This window comes from Plutella xylostella, chromosome 12, assembly GCF_932276165.1.
Source record: "Plutella xylostella chromosome 12, ilPluXylo3.1, whole genome shotgun sequence".
Lineage (NCBI taxonomy): Eukaryota > Metazoa > Arthropoda > Insecta > Lepidoptera > Plutellidae > Plutella > Plutella xylostella.
Window position 1 is genome coordinate 8022185 of NC_063992.1, and position 19174 is coordinate 8041358.

Genomic DNA, 19174 nt, shown 5'->3' on the forward strand with positions numbered 1-19174 from the left:
TAGATAACTGTCAGAATTCCGCCGAATAAAAGATCAAGGTATAGTCAATATTTTGCAGATTTTATTATTGTGCTTTTTTTAAGTGAAGTTTTATTTTGTAGCAGAACAATTTAAGCTAATCTTAGTTCTACAAGTTTTTATTTAACAAGACTCCTGTAGTAGAGTAGCTAATTGGGCAAGCAGTGCGCGAACCAAGTGCAAGTGTATGCAAATAAATAAACAGAATTCCTACATGTAATTAGAGCTAAATATACATTTACATACATACATACACGTGTGGGACAGTGAGAAAGCGTGTAGCGAGGAGTGCCGTGTGCCGTGTAAATACTGCAGCTCTAATGGGAATGCAAATTCTATGCTACGCCTAATGCTATACAGAATATTTATGTCGACTGCGGAGTCAGTGGCGCGGGGTGAGGGGTGCGGTGTGAGGGGGGGGGGGGGTCACCTGATACTATTTCCGAGACCGAAATGCACTAAGTACCTACTACATACATACATAAATACGACTGTAATCCCCGAAGGGGTAGTCAGAAGTCAGAGGTGACTCGCAAGCGAGACACCCGCTTTTCGCTGTTGTGCATTTTGTACTCACGTGATAGGCCGCGAGCCACAACGCCGTTTTTAAATGAGATGAGTTGGAACAAATGCACCAATTGCTATACTTTGTAAAATATAGCATGACCCGAGTCCGCGTTGTTCTATGGCATGAGCCCTGGCAGCTTCCATATACATTTGATTTGTCATTTGTTTATTTTGTAGGGAAAACCAACTTTGTTAAACTAGGCATAAGGGTCTGTCACTCGTGGGGCTCATGTTATATTTTACTTAGGACGTTTACAAGTACTTAAAAATAACCCCTAATGATCATAGGTACAATGGTTTTTTTATAAGTCCACGATGAGTGTTCTAAGATTAACAAACCCTAAACATGGGTACCGGTACCGGTTCGTAATGCTAAATAGCAATGAGTTAAGTAAATTAGTTCAGTGTTCACGTCTAAGTAATATCGTAGAAAATCAAATCTTGACATAAGACGTTGAGGTTCGGTTAGGTTCAGAAATGGAGCGGGAATATGTACGTACGTCACTGAATTATTTAATGTCTAATCTGGAATTTGAGTTCTACAACTTATAGCGAGTTTGCCTACATTAATTATTATCACCTACAGTAATATACTTTCGGGTAAGTAGCTAAATATATGGAACAGCCAAGTAACCCACGGCAACTTAGAGATTTCAATGCCAAACCTATGTACAATATTCAGGGTGGCCAGGTCAATGTTACCAACATACTGAACAATTTTCAATTCCAAACTGTCAACAATATCAAATTATATTTCAAGTTACCTAGTAAAAATATTGGAAATTAAGAAGTCAAAATTAGTAAACATAATCGACCTTAAACTTGTTAAAATATGTACTTTATTTTGTTTGGTAAATTAAACGTTTCTTCACAAACAAAGCCAATTATTTTAATTGTAACAAATGCTTTCAGTTCGGCTCGGTTACGTTTAAATAGCAAAATAATCTGTTTTACACGAAAGTGTCGTCGGAAATAAATATACATTCGAGCCCGGACTGATCTGTCGATTTATCCGGATTTTCTAACTTGTTAATCAGGATTTCCGTGGCTGGACGGATTTCCAGGGTATCCATCTAATTCTGACAATATTACAAATTGAGCTGACTGAAGCATCAATTTCTATAGTAGGATTATAGTTAAAAATGTGTTCATTTTCATTTAAAAATATATTTTTTTTATTCCGAAATGTACGTTGTTGTTTGACGACCGAATGGCGTAGTGGTTAGTGACTTGACTACTGAGCCGATGGTCCCGGGTTCGATTCCCGGCTGGGGCAGATATTTGTTTAAAGACAGATATTTGTACTCGGGTCTTGGGTGTTGATATTTATATTTAGTATCTATCTATCTATGTATTTGTGTAGATATATCAGTTGTCCGACACCCATAACACAGGTTCTGCCTAGCTTGGGGTCGGATGGCCGTGTGTGAGATGTCCCCACATATTTATTTATTTATTTTATTTTTAATTATGCTCTGAAGTGTGAACCCTCTGAAAGTTTGTTTCAAAAAGATCAGCTGACACATTTTAGAAGTTACAGTCACAATTTCAATCAATTACACTATATTATAAACTATTTGTTACCAGCGAGCAGTTACTGTAGTCGAGTTTACAGGTTTATTTACAGCACCCTTGCGAAGCGCACACCTAGACTCGTAAAACCCAACATTTGCCTCATCGGAGCCTACAAGCAATCAGATATCTGCATCGTGGAGTATTTGTCAAACAGCGCCAGCCCCGAGCGGCGCCCGCGGCGACACACGAGCTAGTGCAGCCGTGCTGTCCACTCGGAAACACACCCTAATGCGTATGTAGCGACAAACACCGCTAAACAAACACGAATTAAACTATGCACGTGATGTGCTATCTCCTGTTTTGTTGTGTAACTACATCGCATTTGAAACGTTATAATTTATTCCAGCTGCAAACTTTTTGGACACGTGATGAAAATACCTTCCGTACTCGTATGTAGCGCAGTAAAGTCGCACGTATTTGGTAAATCGAACGTTTTCTGTCGTAAAAAAGGTGTGGCGGTGCCGTGATAACAGCCTCCCGAGCCGCTGGGTGTATCTGCAGGCGCGTTTATCAGAAGTTTCTCATTTACGGCAGCCGGCGGCGGTCCCGGGCCCCGCGAGATTCAACACCGTAAATCTCTGCCGCAACTTCAGCGACAAAAATATCATTATGTAAATTTACATAGAAATAAAAACGCGCCGCTGCGTTGCAATCGACTCCCACTTCTATTTTTCAGCAAGCGCTGGGCGGGGCTTGGCGCAGGGCTGCAACTATCGAATTTCCGCTTCGTTTAAATTCTGAAACGAAAGCTCTGTTATGTATTGTTCTGCATTTCTACGTGCTGCCGTTGCAGCACAATGGTGTAAGGAAGACGAGAGCGTTTCACTGACTGGGACTGGCACGTAATAAAATCAAATAATATTGTGTTAAAGCGTAGCTGAACATGGAAACAATAGGCGATGTATGACAGCGGCGCGGGGCGGCGGCGGCGGCGCGTTCGTTGGTTAATCCTCGTAAATTCGGCTCACCGCAAGCTGACACAAAGCAGAGCTCGCGGCTCGCTGTCAGGGCGCAGACGGCGCAACCCTATCGCACGCACAGAAGGGGTCGGTAGGAATATGGTTTTTCTCATTTCCTCGCTCCTCCGCGGCCCTACTGAATTTTCTCTTGTACATTTATTTTACTCGTATTTGTATTCGTTTCCTGTAAGGCTATATTTTTTGTGGGACGTTTCTATTCAGCGGCATCCGTCAGATCCGCCTCACGTGTGCCAGTGATCATTTATTCCGCCGGATTGTGTAATAAAGACTTGCCGTTTCGTTTCATGCTTTGTGGAGCATTCGTTAGGCGGTAATTGTTGTGTAAACAACATCCCGTCTGCACGTTCTGTTTAATTGTTTCTAATTTACTGAGTTTTGTTTGCAAATGAGGTTTTACTTCAGGGATTTGACTACACTACCCTTATGGCTTTGTTTCGCCTAATTATCATTATCATTATAATTGAAAATTTTAAATGGCATCTGCAGTATGTTTTTTTCGAGCTTTAAAATTCGAATGATTCTTCCGTACTCATTTATTTAATGGCTGTCATGAAAGCGATCATCGGCAGAAGGCGCGAGGAGGTTCCAAATCGCCGGCTACCCTCCGGGATCAGGCAGGTGCCTCCACAAGGCTGTAAAGCACGTGAAAATTCCACTTTATGGAGTACAAGTGTTCGCGAAAAGGCGGCGCCCCCCGGGAGCCAGCTCAGATTACGATTCGTATTTTATAAATGTCAAAGCTCGTGAAAGTCGAGAGGAAAAAGATTGTAGGGAATAAATTATTACCCTTAGCACGGAGCGGCGGCGGCGGGAAGCGTTTATGGAATCATTTCAGTCGAGCAACTGTGAGCTGACTGCTGGCGTCTCGACCTACCTGTACCTACTGAGTGCTGAGATCAGTCTCGTCCTAGATAAAATATCTTTCAGGATTCTTGAGCGTTTTTTATGAGGTTACGAGTAGAATGGTAAATTTATGACCCTTATAATATTTGATACTAGCTTTTCCACCTGAGCATCGCATCACCTTTCGTTTCCCGTGGAAATCAACTCTATTCATATTTTTAATAATGAAATCATTCAAATCCTTGATTGGTTGAAAATGCTTTAAGCATTAATTCCACCCTTTGTACATCTATTTATATTTTGGCATTTGTGCCATAAATAATTAAATACCATATCTAATAATAAAAAAAACCATTTTAAATGGGTTTCGGAGTCCTGTTCAAAATAAACATACAAAAAAAATACAATGTATAATATTTTTAAAAATCCTGTCAAGTATTGGGTAGCTTATATAAGCTATACATACCACCGACGCATAAGTACCTCCTCATATCCATATTTACACCGCGTGTCGCGCATATACCAGTCGTTATTCTAATAGACTCTCTCAGCGGGGGTTCAAGAGAACAAATCCATCTTGTTCATTGTTCCCTAAAAGCCTGACTGCGTAACTTCGACCCGCACGCAACAATGCCATGATCGGTCTAATGAAGAGTTTTGTACACAAAGGGACGGACAAACCCCAACTCTTTTATTAATACGCTATGTAATGGACTACGCGGCGATCCCGACTCAGGGGGTCACTCTAGAAGTCGAAAAATGACTCCATCTTATTGTATAAACGTGCCGATTGCACGGCAGCTCTCGTTCGTTCGTTTTTCTTCATTATAGAGTAACCCTCAACTCTCTGCCATGAAGCATTACGACAATGTGCCGCAGCACCGAAAATTATCCCCGTCTCATTTCCCCCGTACCGAGCGAGCAGGACGGAAGACCACATCCGACACATCCGGTTTCACAGTTTACTCGAGATATAAGGAAGGCTTAGCGCCGTATAAAACGTTGCCGCCACTGTTAGCAATTTTTCAGATAAAAAATTCAGAGGATGAATATACCACGCGTGTGTGCGAGAAATATGGTCCTCGGCGTTAGTTAGGCGCTGACTTATAGTGTAATTGTCTCTAGTGACTACGTGCTCATGGGAATAGCTCTCTGCCAGCTCAGAAATAGACTTAATAAAATCAGCTAGTACATACTACCTACATATGCAGATAGCAGTTATTTTTCACGATTTCAGGGTTGATACCATAAGAAAAAAAAAGTTTTTATTGTTAAAGTGACCTAGTACCGAAAATCACTGATAAATTTCCACCCCGTATAACTGTAAAAGTAGTTGCGCAAGAAAAGTGGCGTTTGTGTCGAATGTTCGGCGACACACGCGGGGCGGAAGGAAATCATGTTGTTAAAACTTTCTCTGTCAAGGAGCGTGTTGAGCAGCTCGCCTCAATGCAATCGGATAGTTCTATAAAAGGCTTTTCTATATTTATTGCCGTCATTTTACTCCAGACAATACTGGCACGAAGCCACGGCGCTGTGAAGAGAAAAAAAATTCCGTCTGCTTACAGATATAAAAGGTGTAAACGTAGCTCAGGCGGTACCTTGCCCGCTGCCTGGCGTGCCTTCATATTTCGTTCAGGACAATATCGCGGCTTGCACCGTAATAATAAGCTCATTGTTCAAATTCAAATTCCTTGTCAGATGCTTAGTAAATCGTATAAGTACTAAGGTAACTTCAGCAACTGTATACTCAAAGTAACTACTGAAGATTTATGGCTCGATGCACTCGTCGCAGGCACAACTGTCTACTGAAAGAATATTAAATTCAAACAAACAATTGAATCCAGCATAACTGGAACTGTTTTGCCTCTACATTCGCCGCACCATGATAGATTACCAAAACAGTTAATTATTTCGAAAGAGTCCGAAATACTCCATTCGGTAGTCACGCATCGCCATACGACGTGACGTTATCGCACTGTTAAAATATGTATTGTTCCCCATTTAAACTGACTGCGTCCTTTATATTTATTTGTCACGGGGACGACCCACAAAAAACAGTCGGCGAAACGTAATTATGAGCCAACGTGCATATAATTCAAATCACGCGCGTAAATAAAACGTTTCTAACGCCGTTTAGCGCCGTTAAAATGCAATGAATTATAAAATTACAGTTTATTGCGGCGAAAAGGTTCGAGCGCTTAAATGTTTTACGAGTATTAATTGTGAGTGCGCTAATTAAAGAACAAAAGGTGAACATAGTCACGCGACGCGAGTGTGTCTAAACTCTTTGTGTCCCCGTGACACCCGGTTTACGACCTCCACACTCGGGGCAGCCTCTGTTTAATTACAATGAATCAAATGGCTGTTCTAAACGTAATCAAAAAGTTGTACTCGTAAATGTAAGGACAGTAAAACCTCGGTAAAACAGACAATTAAATTGATTAAAACATCTAAACTACACGGGATAGTTGTGACACAGCCGCTCACTTTACGGAGGCCGTAAAACCACGGCAGTTACTCAGCGAAACAATGAACTCAACTCGATAGGCGAATTTCATGTCGCATTCGCATACTTGTGACGGAAAGGAGGAATGTAAAATCAAAAGGAATTTTGCAAGTTGTTTTATTTTCTTACGAATAAAGGAATACTCGAGACGGCAAATTTCAAAACCGACGGATACAAGCGTCCGGGATTGTTTATGCTTCGAGGAATTTCCTATCAAATGTCACGGTATGGCCTTTTCATTCGGATTGTTTTCAGCGTGCCCGTCAGCCCGTAAAATCAAGGGTACGATCATAGGGGAACATCCTTCGCAAAATCGAAGAAACTCTTTTATTAAAATATACGCCAAAGTTTACGTGGTAGCATTGTTAGCAGCGAGTGAGCGATTAGGGTCGGATTTATCAACGATGCTTATATGAATGTGGCACTAAAGGGCAATAATGGGCTGATGGCATAGCCGAAAGGTGGAGTTATCTAAACATTCCGGGTAGAAGAATGTTAATAGTTAGTAAGCACAATAAAGTATAGGGCGGGCGGCGGCTGCGGCGGCGGCGGTGGCGGCACGCGAGCCGTGGCACGCGAGGGCGGGGGCACGCGGCCACATGTCATGCCGCCGACTGTACCGAGTGACACCCGCCCGGGACCTTGTGTCGCTGCACTTGTTAGCATTTCTACAAGTGCACTTCGCGATAACGCCCCCGCTCCGGCACGCGACGAGTTCACGAATAATAACCCCCGATCTCACTGAAAGCGAGCGCTTCAGCGACTTTTCTACATCCGAATTACCCCATTTATGCCGCCGAACTATGCGCTCCGCGGATGATTTTCACAACAACAATGACTTTTTACTACTTTTAAATGGTAACTATTTTTGCTATGCTTTAGCTCTTGATGTTTTTACATAAAAGTGAATGGCTGAAATACAAATTGGCCTACATTTTGGCGCCAAAACTATTAACAAAATAGCGGGCAGCGGCCGTCTCTGCCGTTATTGCTCGGTGGCGCCGCTTCTACTCTTTATTGGCATTATATAGTGGCCGTAAAGAGAATTTTCAATTTTAAGCCTCTCTAGGGGTGCTCTTACTTTGTCGGTATTAAAATAAAATATGGCGGCGTCGCCAGTCGTCACGTCGCGGGCATCCGTCACGACTCCCCCCGAGCCGATACGTATTGACGCGCGGCGAATTTTTGAAAAATGTAAAAAGGTCACTACGACACGTGCAATCCATTTATTTTTCACTTTCTTGCAGTTACCCTCGCGGCTGCGGCGAAGAAATTTAATTAAATAGTGCAGACCTGTCTGGCCCTCGCTTTTACGAATTTCAGTTAGCGCTGTATCTCGCTCCACCTGTCGTAAAATAGTTGCACTTCATATTTCACTCACGCTGCAGTTGTGAATAATAACTCAACTGCATACGAGGTTATAAATTAGGTGTTAGTTCTATTGTTGTTTCTTGTTCAGCAGCGTCAAGTTTTAGATTCATACTCCTCCAGGGACTCTATAATGTACCTAGATAAGTTTTATGAATTTAAAGTTCAAAGTTAGCTGCAGAGATATAGAATAACATGTATGTAAATAAACTGTTGTTTTACGCGTATAAGTATACAATCATAATCTCACTGGTAGCTAGATTATAGTAACGTACGAACGGACGTAAAAGTACAAATCGATTGTTTTATTAAATTACCAGTATTGGCTTATTATCTATAGCACATGCTGAGCTGGCCTTTTTGACGCTCTGGACAGCAACATATTGATATAATATATGTTTATGTTTCTTTTGTATATCCTGAGTTCAATGCCTTCTGGTTTTCAGTGTGTTAAATAAATGTACTACTCTTAAATCTTTTATCTAAAACCCCTTCCTCCATTGTTACAGGCTGTCCCAGAAATGCTCGAGCTCCCCGCACCGGGAGCGGCGGCGGCGCGCGGCGGAGGACGACAGCGCGCCGCCGGCCGGGTTCTGTGCCGCGCTGCAGCGGGCGCAGCCGCCGCCGCCGCCCGCGCTGCTGCGCCGGCTCGGGGTCAAGGAACCCACGGGGGTTGGCAAGGTTAGTACCTAACTATGCTTTTTTTCACTAAATAGGTCTTGTAAAAGTGGTGTACAGTCGGTTGGGGAATCGGCCGATGACGTATGTATTATATAAATGTAATAATGTCCTCCTAGCCGAATTTCGACCACGGCGGCCAATCTCAATTGAGATCAGCCATCTACGCAGGAGTAGATTATAGTGCCCAAGTGTGTGCGCAGTACACAGGAGCACTCTCTGTTCCATCACTCTCATAACCCAATGGGACGGATTGACCGACACGACTGGAGAGAGCTAGGCGCAGGACCGACTGCTTTACATGCCCATCCGACAGCATGGATCGTTTCACTGTTTCGGACATCAGGTGATCAGTCTTCTATGTCCTAACCAAACTTGGAACCACAATTTAGAAACACAAATTGATGGTCCCACCCGGGAATCGAACCCGGGACCTCTGGGTCATGAAGCGAAGCTTCTACAACTAGACCACAGAGGCAGTTATATAAATGTATTATGTAACTATACGAATCACTTGAAACCTACCCGGCTGCGGATACAGTATAAACCTACAAGCTTGCACGATTTGTTGGAATCGGCGCTATAATTTTATTAAGGTCGTAATTCACAATTTTTTTATAGATACCATTAATAATTAAAATATGATAATAATGAAACGAATTCCACTGACTTAAAATCACCATCAATAACGAAACATCCAAATGGTGTGCTCGTTAAGGTAAAATTACATTCAATTTCTAAACAAAACAACAGACGATACGATACGATCTTAGACTTCAAGCAAAAACTACTTTAAAAGGCACAAATTGAGTACAATTTTCTTAATAACCTTGAGAGGGTCGCTGCCATGATTTAAGAGGACGCTTAGCGCTGGACGCCCTCTAATTGGTTGCTTTAATGAGACAGCTGATTATCTCTTCGTAATGAACTACGGCTCATTATTCTAAGGACCAATAGGCACTAAGTTCCCTCACTTAGATACTAGGTTGATACCGTTTATTTACAGTCAGATGAAAACTGAGCTTTCATGTAACAAAAATTGTTAGTGATAGAATTTTCTTTAAAAACAAATACTCGTTAAGATATCCAGACGAATATGATAAATCGCATATTAAATGCATGATTTATCACGGAACCCAAAATTAACACCTAGTCAAAAACATGTATCATCGATTGTCATACGTAAAATAAACATACAGACGAATGGAAAACCTTTTCCTTTTTCGAAGTCAGTTAAAAAATAATAATTACTTCAACAGTACCTACGTTTATAAGCTGCCAAGTAAGAAAGTAAAAGCTTCCGTTTTACCTTAAACTTGAATCAGCAAGCTGTCAGCACGAGCCCGGCGCTGGTTTGAATATTCCTCGCGGCGGCGGCACGTGAGCTGCCTGGCGGACCGCTAATGTCATCAGACGCAGCTGAGGAGTCCACGACGAGCTGCACGTAGCTATAGAGGAGGTACAGTACCCGTCTTAGCGGATATGTGAGATTGAGAAGAAAAATTTGTTGATATACCTAATATGTGAAAAACTGGATGGCATGATTTTAGGTTTATTTAAGTAACCTTGAAAAGCTAAATTGAGCTAATTTTCTAACGGTCTGTCTTCTGTTACTGAAGATGATCATTTTACACAGGTATATTCTTACAGAAGACAATATTTTACAATATTTATGGTTAAAAATGCATATTTTTCTTACTTTATTTTCAAATGTTGTGATTTACCTCGTAATAAGGACGCGTTAGTTGCTTTCCCTTATACTCGCTCTCACATCCTTTATCCATAGGTACAGCAGTCGCGTACCTCCTCTATAGCCTCTGTATCCTAAACCAGACTGGTGTCCAGACTAAGGTTAAGTGGGCACGTCGGGAACTAATAATACAAACGTCTGACAAAGCTGCTGGCTGCACCAAGGTACCTGACGGAAATTAAATATAAAGTCTAGGTACTATTGATTTGGAAGACTGATAGTCTGGGAATTATTGTAGAGTCGTTTTGTAGTCTCAGTAACTGTAGGTATGACTAGACGTAGAAGACAGGCTGTGAAAATCATAAAATAATATTGTGTTCGTTACAAAATATTACAAGAACATTCGTTATTCACATAAAAAAACGAAAGAGCATACTTTTTTTCTCTAAAAGCTAATTAATTTTGCAATTTTCTCCCTACTAGTATCTTAGTTAATTTTTCATTTTAATACTGGTAAGCATAACATGCAATTTTCTAGCAACACTGGCATTAGTTCATTAGCACGCTACGCTGGATGAAGAAATGCATGTTTAGCCTCGACGTAAAAAGGTGTATTATACTACTACTGGTAACATGATTCTCCCATTCAATTTATTCCCGAGTCCGTGGGATTTAAAGAAAACAGATAATATTTGCATATGACTTTAGATGTTATTTACATAAATACCTACATAAATGTTAAATGTGGTCTACTAGAGTCTAACATAAGCTCCCGAACGGTGGACTTCATACGGGATTACAAACGTGCGAGCTATAAATCTGATGCTGTATGTATGTACATATATTTATCAGAATCAGCAGTAAGCCTTGAAGCTTCATAACTTACAATTCTATAACATTATATCATGTACTGTGTGCTCGTATAGTATCATATCATATCATAAAATTAAATTTTAAATTACTTATTGTTAATTCAAGTGCTCACACCGGGTAATCGGTTTCATTAGTAAACATGACGTATTGACTCGGTACTTAGCGAAATTAAATTTGACATCATTCACCCACCGCACGCCCGGTGCATTATTAAACTTACTTACTTGATAAATAATATAATTACTCGCTGCAAAATAATACATTCACATTCAAACATATTCGTTTCCGCCCGCATGCATACGGATACCGCTACATCAACGCATTTTTCAGTTACAGTAAAACCCTTTTCAGTCACATTTCAGTATTAATCTTTCAACTTACATTGAATATTTATATGTAGGAAATGAGCGGGATACCTATCGGTATACCGCCATCGATTTCCGATTACAGAGTTTAATTCTAGCTAGATACGAGTAGCTTAAAATTATCATATTCGCTTAACACTATTTACCCCGCTTGTACAAGATTAAGTACATTCGCGTAGAATGTCGTTACAATTTGCATTTCACATAATACTTAGTCGGTACTTCCTAAGATAACTGCGGAATGGCAGTCGTAGGCGGTGGCAAAAACTGTTGGCAGCGCACTATTGTGGCGTAGTGTTGGCCCCAAGTGCGCTTAGACTGCTGAGGTTGAAGTAGCTTTTGGCTAATAAGGTTTTAAGGCCGAGATTGCGGATTGCGGCAGGTCTGCCCGGGCCGGAGGCTACTAGCGTGGATTACTTCAAGATAACGTGTACGGCACGTCGTTGTTTTTTGCATCAGCGTCGTTTGTTCCTAGTTTTACTAGGTTAAAGTGGGAATTAACGGGTAAATTTACGCTCGAGATTATTTTCACTCGGTATTTATTTGTTGCTGTTGGGTTTTTCTGTTCCACTTTTCGATGCATTCTTTTCCGTCGCCCTTTTTATAACATCACATACGGGTTCAACTATTCCGTGTAGATAAACATTTCGGCAGATGAATTTTCTAGATGCCTAAGTAGGTACCTACTTATTATTATTTTCCTCCGTGGTTCCTAATTCCCATTTTGTTATTATTTAATGGTACTTTCATATCGAATCACGAAAATAAACTACCTTATACTGTCGACCTAAGAAATAGTTCTGTCCCATAAAAATGAAGCTGTCAAATCAGATGTACCCCTGGGAAGCTACTTGAAGTTGGGAGTACGATAAATAAAAAACACACCACAAAAACAAACGTGTCGGAAAATGTTCAGTAATCCCATGTCAAAACAATCTCCTGCTTTATTAGAGCCTAATGCTATTGCCCAGTGGAGTGCCCCAAAAGTGGACTTTAGTGGTGTAACAGCCACTATCGATAAAAAATATTTACATCCATATATTTATGTTATAAGGGGTGCATGGTCCAAACATGGATAGGTGTGAAAAAAAGGTGAAGCCTTTGCCCAGCATAGCGAAAACAAATAGGCGAAATGTTACATTTGTGCAATATAGTATTAAATAAAAATACTTATGTCATACTTAGAGAATGCAGTCTCTCTGACTACTACTAACATTGTATTCACCACGAATCTAACTAAACATCTATAATTACCATGAAACACTTAAGTAGTACCTACACGCACCTACACGCGGTGTGGTCGGGCGTATATTTTGTATTGACAATGAATAATCCAATTCACACGTGCCACATTTTGCCGTTGTTATTGACCACCTGTGTAATACGACCACATCGCAACCACATCGCAACCACAACGCAACCACATCGCAACGGCAACACCGCCACGCGACGGCGGCACCGCGGCAACCTGTTTTCCGTATTAACTGCACACGACGACGTGGTTACCACATCGCAATGACAGCGACAACGCAACCACATCGACATTTTGTCGCTGCCACAACGCAACTGCAAAAAGCCGCTGTCACACAATTCACACGTAACCACAGCTTGACCACATTTTGTCGCTGCGACGTCGTGTGGTTGTGGTACGTGTGAATTGACGCTTAAATCTTTAACGCGATACCTAGGTACTCTCGTAAACTGACTAATTACTTCAACAGTACCTACGTTTATAAGCTGCCAAGTAAGAAAGTAAAAGCTTCCGTTTTACCTTAAACTTGAATCAGCAAGCTGTCAGCACGAGCCCGGCGCTGGTTTGAATATTCCTCGCGGCGGCGGCACGTGAGCTGCCTGGCGGACCGCTAATGTCATCAGACGCAGCTGAGGAGTCCACGACGAGCTACACGTAGCTATAGATGGGGTACAGTACCCGTCTTGGTTGATATGTGAGTTGGAGAAGAAAAAAATTATAGGTAGATAGATAAAATATATGAAAAACGGGAAAACATTATTGAATATTTAAGAATCCTTAAAAAGCTAAATTGAGCTAATTTTTTAATGGTGAACAATATTATGTTTACTGAAGAATAACATTTTATGTTGGTCTATTCTTACAGAAGACAATATTTTACAATATTTATGGTTAAAAATGTTTATTGTTCTTACGTACTTTAAATGTTATGATTTACCTCGGAAAAGGACGCGTTACCTTATACTCCCGCTTACATCCTTCATCCATAGGTACAACAGTCGCGTACCTCCTCTATAGCTCCTGTATCCTAAACCAGACTGGTGTCCAGACTAAGGTTAAGTGGGCACGTCGGGAACTAATAATACAAACGTCTGACAAAGCTGCTGGCTGCACCAAGGTACCTGACGGAAATTAAATATAAAGTCTAGGTACTATTGATTTGGAAGACCGATAGTCTGGGAATTATTGTAGAGTCGTTTTGTAGTCTCAGTACGGTAGGTAGGACTAGACGTAGAAAACAATCTACACAAAAGGGGCCGAAAAAGGGGTTAAGTAAAATTTACGTAGTAATTATTGTCAAATTCAATACATTTTAAATCTAAAATCATTGTCGAAACAAGTTCGCGATTAGGTACTCAGGTACTTTACTTATTCGTTACAAAATATTACAAAAACATTCCTTATTCACATTAAAAACTAAAGAGCATACTTTTTTTCTCTAAAAGCTAATTAATTTTGCAATTTTCTCCCTGCTAGTATCTTAGTTAATTTTTCATTTTAATACTGGTAAGCATAACATGCAATTTTCTAGCAACACTGGCATTAGTTCATTAGCACGCTACGCTGGATGAAGAAATGCATTTTATTTAACCCCCGACCTAAAAATAGGGATGTTATACTTCTTCTGGAAACAAACAACTTATTCTCCCATCCCATTTATTCACAAGCCCGTGGGATTTTACAAAGCAGATATTATTGAATGTTATGATTTTTGGACGTTATTATACATAAATAAATAAATGTTAACTGTTGTCTCTAGTTGGAGACTACAGTCTAACGTAAGCTCCCGAACGGTGGACTTCATACGGGATAACAAACGTGAGCTATAAATCTGATGCTGTATATATGTACATATATTTATCAGAATCAGCAGTAAGCCTTGAAGCTTCATAACTTACAACTCTATAACATTATATCATGTACTGTGTGCTCGTATAGTATCATGCATATCATATCATAAAATTAAATTTGAGAGTATTGTTAATTCAAGTGCAGTGCACATACCGGGTAATCGGTTTCATTAGTAAACATGACGTATTGACTCGGTACTTAGCGAAATTAAATTTCACATCATTCACCAACCGCATGGCCGGTGCATTATTAAACTTACTTACTTGATAAATAATATAATTACTCGCTGCAAAATAATACATTCACATTCAAACATATTCGTTTCCGCCCGCATGCATACGGATACGGATACCGCTACATCAACGCATTTTTCAGTTACAGTAAAAGCATTTTCAATCACATTTCTGTATTAATCTTTCAACTTACATTGAATATTTATATGTAGGAAATGAGCGGGATACCTATCGGTATACCGCCATCGATTTCCGATTACAGAGTTTAATGCTAGCTAGATACAAGTAGCTTAAAATTATCATATTCGCTTAACACTATTTACCCCGCTTGTACAAGATTAAGTACATTCGCGTAGAATGTCGTTACAATTTGCATTTCACATAATACTTAGTCGGTACTTCCTAAGATAACTGCGGAATGGCAGTCGTAGGCGGTGGCAAAAACTGTTGGCAGCGCACTATTGTGGCGTAGTGTTGGCCCCAAGTGCGCTTAGACTGCTGAGGTTGAAGTAGCTTTTGGCTAATAAGGTTTTAAGGCCGAGATTGCGGATTGCGGCGGGTCTGCCCGGGGCGCAGGCTACTAGCGTGGATTACTTCAAGATAACGTGTACGGCACGTTGTTGTTTTTTGCATCGCCGTCGTTTGTTCCTAGTTTTACTAGGTTAAAGTGGGAATTAACGGGTAAATTTACGCTCGAGATTATTTTCACTCGGTATTTATTTGTTGCTGTTGGGTTTTTCTGTTCCACTTTTCGTTGCATTCTTTTCCATCGTCCTTTTTATAACATCACATACGGGTTCAACTATTCCGAGTAGATAAACTTTTCGGCAGATGAACTTTCTAGCTACCTAAGTACATACTTTTTTTCTTCCATGGTTCCTAATTCCCATTTTGTTATTAATTAATCGTACTTTCATATCAAATCACGATAAATAAACTTCCTTATACTGTCGACCTAAGAAATAGTTATGTCTAATAAAAATGAAGCTGTCAAATCAGATCTACCCCTGGGAAAGTACTTGAAGTTGGGAGTGCGATAAATAAAAAACACACCACAAAAACAAACGTGTCGGAAAATGTTCAGTAATCCCATGTCAAAACAATCTCCTGCTTTATTAGAGCCTAATGCTATTGCCCAGTGGAGTGCCCCAAAAGTGGACTTTAGTGGTGTAACAGCCACTATCGATAATATTCTATATGTTTATGTTATACCGGGTGCAAGGTCCAAACATCGACAGGTGTGGAAAAAAGGGGAGCCAGCATAGCAGTAAGGAAAAAAAATGGCTAAATAAAAATATGTTGTACTTAGAGGTGTTCTCTCTGACAACTACTAACATTGTATTCTACACAAATCTAAACATCTTAAATCACCTTCCACAGATTTAAGTTACTAGGACTTTTATCTCTTACGTAATAGCTATATAGGTAAACTGACAGTTCATTCTATGAATTCGGGGGTAAAACTATCGTAGTGTCCCATCACTAGGATCCGCCCTCTTGAACAATTTGTGCCGGCCAATAAGGATGGCCGGCGTATCCCGCGGGATTAAACTGCTTATTGATTGTCGGGCCCTTTTTGCCGGACATCCCTCAAGGATGGATGATTTATTAAGACGTGAACATTGCCGTTATTGATACGTTACTATAAAGTTAGTGTCTGAAACTTCTGTTACATTTATATAAAATGTTGTATACTGTAAGTATTCCTACCTCTTGATAGGTACTACTTATGTACGTATAATTGTATACATATGTAGGTACCTACGTACTTAAAAGAGATTAGTTAATATTTCATTAACACTATATAAAAATGTATAAATTTATAAAATACATTTATCTACTATTCCATTTATATAACGTTTTATGTACATTTTATGCCAGTATTGCGCTGTCAATGCTTTTGTGATGGGATCATGTAATTATTCCCTTTGTGCTGGTGAAAAGAAAGGAATCAGGTCAAGAGGACCTTCTTATTTGGAAAGATGATAATTCTGTAGGTTGCTATGGATGCTATAGGAAATCCCCCAATAACCTAGATAGGAATTCTAAACGAGGTACATACAAAGGCATTCTTCCAATTTTGATAAGTATTCGGATTCCGTCTCCTGGAGGGTCAAAGTATTTTATTATTGAGATCTGTTTAATTATATTTTATTAGGTTAAGAATTAATTAGTAATTAAGTCGGTTACTTCATAATTATTTATGAATATATTATGTAAACTTTTTTCTATTATTTCTTAGGTACAGTTTAGATCACCTAAGTATATGATTTTAAAGGAGTTGAATCCTGTAAAATATATTTTGTAGGTTAGATAGCTAAAATGTATTTTGAATGCCTTGTTTAGAATATCTGCCTATATCTTATCAAGCTGTTTATATTATATTAATTGAATAGAATATATTTATTTGAACCAGCACAGTATACAGATAAAACATTTATACTTATAAACAGAGATAGTTAGGTAAGATAGCTAGTAGCTACTATTAGGTACATATCAATATCATCGGGCACAAACAACACAACGTACACTTCACATAATCCAACGATCACGAAGCAGTTCCGAAGTGTACCTGTAATATAATGTAACTACGCCTGTTTGCCTAACGACTGTTGAACTAAGCTCAAATCTAACTTCAGTACAGACCTCTAGTTCAAGCTCACTTGGGAACCAATAACTACCTCTATTCTCAATAAACGCCTAATGAAAACAAAGCCCGCCATAATAATAGCGCTAACTTAATAAAGTGTTATAAAGTTTGGACGGCTGTAGTGCCAACCTAACCGCGAAAATAAAATCTCTTAGCTCTTAGGTGGGTGTAAACAAGGAGTATTTTAGCGGAGTGGAAGCGTATGAATAAATTGGCTGCAGTTAATACGGTCGTTGGGTGGCAAGCATACAGCGGTTTTTATCAAATTATCCGACACTCTGGCCGCCGTCCAACAAGGTACCTTCGCGGCGAAAGGCTTAAAATAATATTTTCAGTGCCAGTTTACTCACTGCAAGTGTTTTACTTCACACTCGGAAATATTCCTGAGCATCCTCATGTTTTCTAGCAATAATATACCCAGTAAGTGTATCTCTTGACTTCCAATTTCTTTCAAGATTCTAATAAGTGTAACCTGAAAATGTTAATAGTCTGCAATAAAATAATAATTGAACAGAATTTTTACATGTATACTAATCGAAATGTCTATTCTATTTGATAGCAGATTTTGCCGTCACCAGTACTGGTGTAGGGTACCTACGCAGTGCCTAACTAATGTAAGCTATTACACTGGTAGTTACGGACGGTTTTAACTCAGGGTAAATGTAAACAATGGCGACCGGCCCGAAATGCCTCCAATATTCGCCAAGCACTTTGTAACTGTCGTTTTTCGCCAATTCCATTTTTGAATTTTACTCCCCACGTAGTTTTTCCGGACAGTCCTAAAAGCATTTTTGTTTACATTCCGCCCGTTCGTATGTTATTGTTTGTTTCGTGTCCGATTGTAATTGAAACACTAGTGGAAACTTATTTTAACCGGTGAAATAGAAATGGCGTGATGGCTCTAAAAAGCCAGTCTTTGTTGGTTCCGACTGGTTTTTTTTGATTGAATGATCGATAGAGAGCGGAGTGTCTGTGAAAATATAAAATATTTAAAGCACATCCATTCACAGGTGTGAATCGGTTAATTTGACGGTGCCAGTGGGAAAGCACATGTGGTAGGGGTACGTTGTATAATTATTATTTTTTTAACTTGTTATGTATTTACTTATTTTATTATCAATTGAACGAATAGAAAGGTCCGTGAAATTCTGGTTTCCGAGGAGCAATGTTTACATAAACGGTTTGTGAATAATAGGTAAGTATAGCCGATAATTGAAAAACAAATTCGGTTCGGAACGAAACGATTGAGTTACAATTATAATAATTGACGTCATTTAGAGATCAAATTACGTCATGTGACGTCAATTAATTAATGTTTATCTCATTTGTTTTTTTTATTTTTTACCATATGATAAATACTTACTCGTATCCGGTATAAATAAAACAAACTCTGATGACAAATGAGCGTATCATATTAAACAGCATTGTACAATCACAGAAAGAAACGCCTTTCTTATATACCGATGACAAACTTACAACAAACTGTTGTTTCCAATGACCTATTTTAAACAAGGTTGTCTTGTTATAATCGCTTTAATCGATAAGACCGCCATTTTTGTACAAAATTTTGTACTATGTGTTAGTACACAAGTTATGAACTTAACTACTTGTTTTCTTGTTGTATACAAATAAATAATATTCTATCCATCTATCTACCTATTTTAAACCTCGAACAGAAACCTTTTATAGAGCAGTGGGTCATCAAAACTACTGCCTACTGGCCCC

General features: G+C 39.6%; 1 protein-coding gene across 1 annotated transcript in view; it reads left to right on the forward strand.

The window, feature by feature from the left end:
• The window catches only part of LOC105384996 (kinesin-like protein CG14535), a 204091-nt gene that overhangs the window by 157200 nt on the left and 27717 nt on the right, over positions 1–19174 (forward strand). The window contains exon 4 of the mRNA XM_038118950.2: positions 8367–8538. Within this exon, the coding sequence (XP_037974878.2) occupies positions 8367–8538 (172 nt within the window). The remainder of the gene's footprint in view (positions 1–8366; positions 8539–19174) is intronic.